General features: G+C 58.5%; 1 protein-coding gene across 1 annotated transcript; it reads right to left on the bottom strand.

Annotated features, from left to right (window-relative positions):
• Positions 1-4,888: 4,888 nt before the first annotated feature.
• LOC102964863 (glutathione S-transferase P) lies at positions 4,889-7,620 on the bottom strand. Its single transcript, XM_042959263.1, has 7 exons — positions 7,558-7,620; positions 7,151-7,186; positions 6,727-6,833; positions 6,531-6,618; positions 6,093-6,196; positions 5,334-5,441; positions 4,889-5,156 (listed from the first exon to the last, which is right to left on the bottom strand). Coding segments are annotated over exons 1-7 (633 nt in total). The 5' UTR covers positions 7,559-7,620; the 3' UTR covers positions 4,889-4,967.
• Positions 7,621-8,742: the final 1,122 nt, after the last annotated feature.

The raw sequence follows: 8,742 nt of genomic DNA, 5'->3' as shown, positions 1-8,742 counted from the left end.
GGTTAAGCGTCCAACTTTGGCTCAGGTCATGATCTCACAGTTTGTGAGTTTGAGCCCCACGTCAGGCTCTGCTGACAGCTCAGAGCCTGGAGCCTGCTTCAGATTCTTTGTCTCCTCCTGTCTCTGCCCCTCCCATGCTCATGCTCTATCTCTCTCTCTGTCTCTCAATAATAAATAAACATTTAAAAAAATTTTTTTAAAATGTCATCGCAAGCCCGAGGTCATGGAGCCTCTTACTTTTTTTTTTTTTTTCTGTTAATATTTTATTTTTCTCATCACGTGTAGACAAACCCTACTTCAGAGTTTCTCATTCTTGACATTGAACATTTGGGACTGGATAATTCTTTGCTGTGGGCACCTGTCCTGTGTGCATCATAGGACATTTGACAGCATCCCTAAGTGCCAGGAGCACCCCACAAGTTGTGACAACAAAAATGTCTCCAGACATTGTCAAATGTAACCTGGATACAAAATCACACACACACACACACACACACACACACACACACACACATTGAGAACCACTGATCTATTTGGATGTTATTGTATATGGTGTGAGGTAAGGATCCAGTACTTTTCCTCAATACGATGTATTAGTTTTATTAATATTAAATAATTCTTCTTTTCAAACTTGTTTATGATGCCACTGCCATTACATGTCCACATCCTATACGTGCGTGCATCTGTGATTGTATATGGTGGACCCTGACTAGATTATCACAAACTCATTTCCTTTTCCTGGGCACAGAACCCCCTTGCATCTGAATGGGACAGAAGTGAAGAGTGTCACTTCCAGGTCCGGACAGCAGGGAGCAGGTGTGTCTTCATCATGTTCTCTCTTTCTCTCTCTCTCATCCCCTTCCAAGGACACCTTGTCAGAGTATGAATCTGGGGGTTGAATGGGCCTACCCAGTTCTTACTCAGGGTCTCGTGACCACAGTCAGATGGCACTTGTTGGGGCCACTCTGAGGGCTTCTTCCCTCACCTAGTGGGGCTGAAGGAGGAGCTGGAGTCTGAAACAGCTGTGGCTCACTGTCTGGCTGGGGTGTCTCTCTCTCCCTCCTTCACTTTCCCCCCTCTACCCTCTCTGGTCTCTCCACGTGGGGCTCGCCCTGTGGCAGCCTCAGGGTAGCTGGATTTTTTACACGACGACTGAAGTCAGTTGTCCCCGAGGGAAACTGCAAAGCTGCATGACCTTTCCTGACTCAACCTAAGAAGCCCCACAATGTCTGTTCCACTGTCTTCATCCAGGCAGCCACAAGTTGGGCACAGAGACGCCAGAGCTTAAATTACTTGTGAACACGTGTCAAAATCACAAGCTATCCGATGCGGTTCCAGATTCCTTATCCCCTGGGTGTGGTGTTTGTTTCTCCCTCTGGAAGGTTGCAGGGTCTTCATTTCCTTCCCGATGACTCTGGAATTTTATGATCTGCTTTGTGGTTCTTTTGTCAACATGCTCGGCACTCATTGTGCCTTTCAGCTTGAAAGCCCATCTTCCGTCCTGGGAAAACTTACTGCGTTATTTTTATTTTACTATTTTTTTATCTACCCTCTTCTTTCTCCCTCCCTCTGGACCTCCTGGAATAATACTGTTATTCTTATCTTTCCATGCCTTTATTTTTTTTTTTAATTTTCATGCGTATTTTTCAACTCTATCTTGAGGTTTTTCATTTCTGCAATCTCATTTTTAACTTCCAAGAGCTCCTGAGTACTCTTTATAATAACCTCCCTTTTGGGGCGCCTGGGTGGCTCAGTCGGTTAAGTGTCCGACTTCGGCTCAGGTCATGAGCTCGCGGTCCGTGGGTTCGAGCCCCGCGTCGGGCTCTGTGCCGACAGCTCGGAGCCTGGAGCCTGCTTCGGGTTCTGTGTCTCCCTCTCTCTCTGCCCCTCCCCCATTCATGCTCTGTCTCTCTCTGTCTCAAAAATAAATAAACATTACAATAGCCTCCCTTTCTTACCTCCTGGATGTAATATCTTTGGTTATGTCCCTGAAGATAATGATTAAAGCTGATTTGAATTTTTCTGATACCACCTGCACGGTCCCTATCTTTTCTGAGTTCTTTTTCTTGCCCCGTTTTTTGCTGTCTCTCTTTTACGTGAGAGATTTCTCTCAACTGTCTGGCAATTATCTGTTGTCCTTTGATATTTGTCGTGTCAGGGGTGAGCGGGAAAGCTGAGGGTTTATCAAACGCAGACCCTGTCACCAGGGCCCCTAAATGTCAGTTTCCGCTTCTCCCAGGGGGTTCCTCCAGTCTTCCACTGGGCTGTGGGCCTCTGCCCACGCCCCAGAAGCTGGGCTGGAGGGCTGTGCAGGGGGTCTCAAGGTTTGAGTATGAGGACCCTCCCCTGGCCGGCAGGCTACGCAGCCCCACCCACTGAACAGGGCCAAGTGAAGACCTACCACTTGCTAGTTGCCACAGATGCCTGAAAACCCACTTAACGGGCACTGGGTCTGCTGGGGAAGGGTGATGCAGCGACAGCCCCCGATGGAGGTCACCAGCCCCAGCTGTGTGGCTTTTTCTGCAGCCAGATCCTCTGGACAGGCATTCCCACAGACCCACTCTTAAACCTCTTCGCCAACGCCCCCCGTGCCAGGCCCCCAGTCTTGGCCTCTTCCAAATTCCTGGGATCTCCCGGGGCCTCAGGGCCATCTCAGTGGGTCCCGAAGGAACCACGTGCCCGGGGACAGTGCCGTTTGGCACACCACCCCTGTCTTGGTGTTCCGATGGGCGACCCAGACTGGTCCTCGTGGTCAAGTGGCCGGGCTCCCCCAGGGCTCAGAACGGCCAGGAGCGGCTCCTCAAAAGGAGGATGTGTAGGCTCCTGTTTTCTCCCTGCAAGATGCTTCTCCGCTTGGCTTTAAGTGCCTGAGGAAGAGGCTTCCAGCTGGCTGGGGTCCCCGGTCTCCAGAAAGACGAGAGGCTGGGAACACAACAGACAGTGGCCAGACCACAGGGGAAAACAGAACTCTGACCCCGCGACCCGCCGCAGCCCGCCCAGAAAACCAACCTCTTGTCTGCAATAACCAGCCAGGAAGCCGGCGGCCGTGGGGCGCGCCTGCGGGAAGTCAGACTGCTAGCTCTAGGGGACAACGCAGGAAGCCAGGCAGCGAGCCTGGTGACAATTGCCCGGAATGTCCAGGACTTCATTCACAAGTGATAGCTTCCCCAGTTTTTATTTTTTCCTACTTAAGACCAACCAGAAAAAGCCACCTCTGCTCCCCCCCCCCCCGCCCCCAGTTCTACCGAGCCCGCTCACTGCTTCCCCAGGCCAGCAGCCTCCATTCAGGGCACACCCGAAGCCTCCCTTTATCCCTGCGCGAAGCCCTCCCTCTCCCCTGCCTGCTGAGTCTCTGCCAAACACAAGTGAGCAGCCAACCCCCTCGCCAGCAAGTCTGAGTGAAGAGCACCGCTCACTCCCATTTGCTGCTCGAGAAGGCAGCTAGGCCCGTGGCTCCCAGAAGAGGAACGTAAGGTGCTGATGTGGAGGAAAAAGGAGGGCAGACAGGTCTCCGTCGGTCCACGGGGCCGGGCTCTTCAGGATGCAGAGGACAAGATGTGCGAGGGCGATGTGCTGCCCGAGGAAGGGCGGAAGGAGCGGGCCCGGCCTAGCTCTGAAATCCCCCTGGGCTCTTCCCCCCCATCGGTGGCCAAATCACCCAGCCGGGCCCAGGTGCTGCCCCGCAGGAGCACCATCAGTTGTGCCCACGGTCCTCGGACAGGGCCCACCTATCTGTGCCACCTTCCGGCCTGCTGCCGAATGTCCACGCCAAGGAGAGGGCTGGGCCCTTCAGCTTCCAGAGGCTTCCCTTAGCCCAGGGTCTTCCTCCACCACCAAATGAGGGGATTCTAGCTGACCGTCACTGACCGCTCTCAGGGTCCGGTCTGGGGGAGCCAGAGGGGCCTGGTTTCAGCGTGGGGCGGGGGGGGGGGGTAGTCCCACGGCCCTCTCTCTGAACCCCTCCCCGATCCCCTGCAGAGGCAGGATGACGCTGGGAGCTGACCGGATTCCCTTAGCCTGAGAACAAAGGAGGGATCAGACAGGATGGGTCAGATTATGCTGTAGTAACAACAGCTCTAAAATGCCAGCAGCGTAAAACCGCAGGGTCGTTGCTCAATCACATCACGTGTTCGCCACACTTTAGCGGGGGCTCTGCTCCACGTGGTCCTTACACGGGGCCCAGGCTGCCATCACCTGTCCTGGAGGCTGGGGAGGACAGCGCTGGGATCTCGCAGGGGCAGCGGCCGCCCCGGGACTGATTTGCCCACCCTGCGCCCAGCCCACCAGCGACTGGAATGCGTCAGAGGCCCCTCCCCCTGGCACGGGTCGTTTTCGCCTGTCACTCTCTGCCCGGGGAATGTGGATGGTGAGACAAGGCGGTGGGAGAGCCAGCGGATCGCACAGGGTTGCTCCTGTGTCCGAGACGCAGGGGGGAGCCGGGAGGGCCCCCCCGGAACAGCAGTGACTGCCCCTCCTCCCACTGACCCAGCCTGGGCCGCACACAGCTACTCAGCTCCTACCCTCAGCCCCCTTCCCCAGGGGCCCCTCCGCTCCTGGGCTCCGCTGCCCCCGGTGGAGGCCCTGTGGCAGGTGGCCCTGCTGAAACCAGAAAGCATTTTATATTAAGTGAGCCTCTTCTCTCTCTCTAGACTGTGGGCATCTCCGGGGCAGAAACCGTAGTTCATTTCTCTTACTGCTTTTTTTTCATTTTTTCGGTCTCTTTATTCCTGTTCCTGGAGCTCAGCAGACTGGGTTGAAGGCCCTAAGAAGATACACCCATGTGTTTTAGGACTCAAGCGTCCTAGCTGGCTGCCCCATCCCTCCCTCAAACCTGACTGTTGAGGATGTGAGAGCCCCTCCCCAGGAAACTGAATGCTCGCAGCAATGCTTCTCGCTTGGAAATTTTATTGGTCCCCAGGAAAGGGAGGCAGGCAGCCCCCACCTCCCGCCGAGGGTGCTGCAAACTCTCACTGCTTCCCGTTGCCGTTGATGGGACGGTTCACGTGCTCAGGGGAGGCCAGGAAGGCCTTGAGCTTGGGCCGGGCGCTGAGGCGCGCCACATAGGCCGAGAGCAGGGGGAGGGAGTCCAGGCAGCCGGGGGCCAGGACCTGGTGAATCAGCAGCAGGTCCAGCAGGTTGTAGTCCGCGAAGGAGATCTGCAGGGCAGGGGGCAAGGGACTCAGCAGGCGGGAGCGTGGGAGCCAGGGAGTCTGAGCCGTTCCCTAAGTCCGCCCCGTTCTGCTGAGCCACGGGTTCCTGAGTTCCCTCTGCGCCTGTTTCCCCTCCGCCAGAAGGGGATGGTGCAGGGGGGCAGGACAGAGCCAGACGCTCACCTGGTCGCCCACGATGAAGGCCTGGCCCCCCTGGTTCTGGGACAGCAGCGTCTCGAAAGGCTTCAGGTGCTCCGGCAGTGCCTTCACATATTCCTTCTTGCCTGCCTCCTGCCAGAAAGACACCACCGCGCGTTACCCTCCTGACCCCCACGCTGCTGCCCACCCCAGCCTCCGCCCCAGCCCTGAGACGCCCCCTTCCTTTTGCCCTATTTCGTGAATCACCACCCGCCCAGGCCGGAGCCCCAGTGCCCCCCTGCTCACTTCCCATCCCCAGGGCCGCACCACATCCTGTCCAGCTCAGCCGTGGATTCTTCTTTACCCCACCCCCACCTCTCCGCCTCTGCCGTGGTCTCCCACCAATCTACTCCAGAAGTCTTGGAAGACCCTTCTAGATCTCACATCCATACCCGGCCCTGCTTAAGATGCCTCGATGGCTCCGCACTGCCATCGGGGGACTGTCCAGCCAGCCAGTTCGAGGCCCCGAGGATCTGGGCCTCTTGCCCCGCCAGTGCCAACTCCTGCCACGCTCCCTCTCCCTCCCCCACGGCCACACACATGCCCTGCGAAACTGGCCCCAGGTCCTCAGACGTGCTCCAAGTCAGGATACTTTCTGCACCTCAAAGGGCCAGCACCTGCTCCCAGAGGCTGGCTACAGATCCTTCCCCTCCCCCGCCACTAAGAAGCCCAGCCCTCCCAGGCCGGAGGGAGGCAAGCCTTTCTTTGTACTCCACCGTGCCCAGCCCTGGCGCCCGGGCTCACATAGTTGGTGTAGATAAGGGTGGCGTATTTGCAGCGAAGGTCCTCCACCCCGTCATTTACCACGTCCACCAGGGCTGCCTCGCGCTGGTCCTTCCCGTATAGCCCTGGGGGGAAAGTCAGCCAAAGCATGACCGGGTGTCCGACATGCCACTGGCAGGCCATGTGGCTGCCTGTGGGCACAGCCGTGGAGAAGGAAGGACGGAAGGCCGGTCCTGACGCACGGTAGGCGCTCAGAACTCAGCAGGAGGCAGACCCAGGCTTGACTGGGGGCAAGTCAGATAACCTCCTCGTGCCTCTGTTTCCACCATCCCACAGGGCTCACCAGGCAGCTTGATTTAAACGGAAGAGGTTCAGAGGGGGGCAGCAAGGAGATGTGTGGGAACACTGGCTGATGCTTGCCCCCCCCCCTGCCCTGCCACCTGCAGCCTCAAGACTCACCAAGCGTGCGCCCCAGGTGTCGCAGGATAGCATTGGACTGGTACAGAGTGAGGTCTCCGTCCTGGAACTTGGGGAGCTGCCCGTACAGCTGGGGGTGGGGGGGGCAGCACAGCTCCGTCAGAGATGCGGAGCTTGGCTGCCCCCCGCCCCCCGCCGCCCAGCCCCTGGCCCCCCTCTGGGCACGGCAGCCACTCACACAGGAGGCCTTGAGCGGGCCCTGCAGCCAGGTCTCCTTGGTCACCACCTCTTCCTTCCAGCTCTGGCCCTGGTCGGCCAGCAGCATGCGCATGGCCTCGCAGCGCCCTGGGGGAGGGGAGGACAGGGTGGGGGGATGCGGGGAGACCCCAGCCTCAGAGCACCCTGGGGAGGGGCCGTGGAGGCGGGGACTCCGATGACGACCCCCCCCCCCCCCCCCCGACACTAGGGAGGGGACGGGCCAAGGTGGAGAGAGCAGATATTCGGGCCTAGGGAGCGCAGGGGAGCAGGGAAGGAGGCCCCAGCTAGTACCCACATGATGGAGGGGTGGGGTGGGGGTCTTGGGGTGCTCCCCAGGTGGGCGAGGGGCGTGGGCTGCAGCCCCAACCTCTGCCTCCCCCGGCTGCCAGTCACAGGGCGCCTACCTCGGACCGGGAAGTAGACAATGGTGTAGGGCGGCACTGGAGCGGATGGAGAGAAGTCTGTTAGGGTCTGGGAGGAGGAGATTACGGACGGGAGAGAGCGCCAATCCGTCCTCCCTGGGGTCCCCTTGCCGGCTCTGGGCGCTCCGGGGACCGTGGGAGCAGGTCTCTGCGCTGGAGGCGCCGAGCCCCCCCGCCCCCGCCCCGGAGAGCCAACCGCGCGCCGCTGGCGTCGTGGGTCCCCTGGATCCCCATCCCGGCGCGGGGGTGGCAAGGGGGGCGGGGGTGCAGGGCCTTCCAGGAACTCTGGCCCGAAGCTGAGGCGGGGGGGTCCGGCCTCCAGCCGGGAGCGCCCCGAGGCCTCTGGAAGCGCCCCCCCCCTCCCCCGGAGGCCCAAGCGGGGGACTCACTGGTTGCAGCGCGGACAGCGGCGGCTCAGGCGGCGGTGGCGGCGGCGGAGCTGAGGCCCGGCCCGGCCTCCAGCCTTATAAGGGTTGTCCCGCCCATCCCCGTCCCGCTCCACCCCGATGCTGACTCACGGCGCCCCGGAAGCCCCGCTCCCGATCCCGAGCCCCGCGGGTGCCCCCAGCCCACCGTCACACCGGCCGGAGGCCCTGCCAGCCCGCCTGCCGCCCCCTACAGGTGGCCCGAAGTTTGTGCTCAACAGCGGCCCGGCGCCGATGACTCCCCGGCCAGCGCCAGCGCACCAGCGGCCAGATTCTTCCAGAGCCCTTCCCGTTTGCCCACCGCAGCCGCTTTCCCCGCTTGGTTCACAGACCTCAGAGGCACAAAGCCTGTGTCGACCAGAAAAACAAAACAGGCGGTTATTTTACCAGCAAAATGGGTTTATTCGGGAACAGCAGAGAAGTGTTACTCGGGACAAGCAAGCTATGGGAAAACCACAGGCAAGTCCAGGGAACAAAGGACAGGAACTCTACTTTTTAGAGACACAGGAGGGAGCGGAGAGGGGCTGCTTTGAAAGAAACTCTATTGGAAGAAAAGAGGGGGTGATGGTTTTTCATTGGCTGGGCTATTGGAGGAGGGGAGGAGAAAATGGTTATGTTCCTCCTGCTGGGAGAAAAAAAAAAAAAAAAAAGAGTCTTCCTGTGGGGTCTGCAACTGAGGAGGAGTGTTCTGGCAGAGAGGTCCCCCCCCTCCCCTATTTTACATGAGGTTTTCTTTATTCAGTCTCACAAAAGGGGGAACCCTTTTGATCAAAATCTCCTTCCTCTCCCCACTCCAAAAGCATCCATGATCAAGAGTCCCGTTTTCCAAATTCAGTGGCTTTTTTGTCCCTTCCTGCCAGGAGGGACCCTTCCCGGGTGGCATGTCCCACATTGGAGGGAAAGTACACAGATGGGAAACCCCTGACGCCACATCTGTAACCAGGAGGGTAGAAGGGAGGACTCTCAGGCATTTCCTCTGTGGAGTCGAGTCTGTATCTTTTCAAAGTCGTTCAGCTTGGAGATCATCTCAGAGCATTGAATGGCATCACCTTATTGGGCACATCATTTCTACAATGATTTGACCTGCAACGGCTACAAAACTTAAAAGTGATGCTATGAAACATAAAACGTAATTAAAGGCAACATGAC

Source organism: Panthera tigris, chromosome D1 (assembly GCF_018350195.1).
Source record: "Panthera tigris isolate Pti1 chromosome D1, P.tigris_Pti1_mat1.1, whole genome shotgun sequence".
In the NCBI taxonomy this organism is placed as follows: domain Eukaryota; kingdom Metazoa; phylum Chordata; class Mammalia; order Carnivora; family Felidae; genus Panthera; species Panthera tigris.
The sequence above is the reverse complement of the archived record's forward strand: the minus strand, read 5'-3'. Positions and strand labels throughout refer to the sequence as shown.

Excerpts from the sequence above, each read along its gene's own strand:
- LOC102964863 (XM_042959263.1), bottom strand. Across the intron at positions 6,619-6,726 it reads GCCCGCTCAAGGCCTCCTGT|CTGTACGGGCAGCTCCCCAA; the intron begins GTGAGTGGCTGC and ends CCCCACCCCCAG. Across the intron at positions 5,442-6,092 it reads CCCTTATCTACACCAACTAT|GAGGCAGGCAAGAAGGAATA; the intron begins GTGAGCCCGGGC and ends TCTTTCTGGCAG.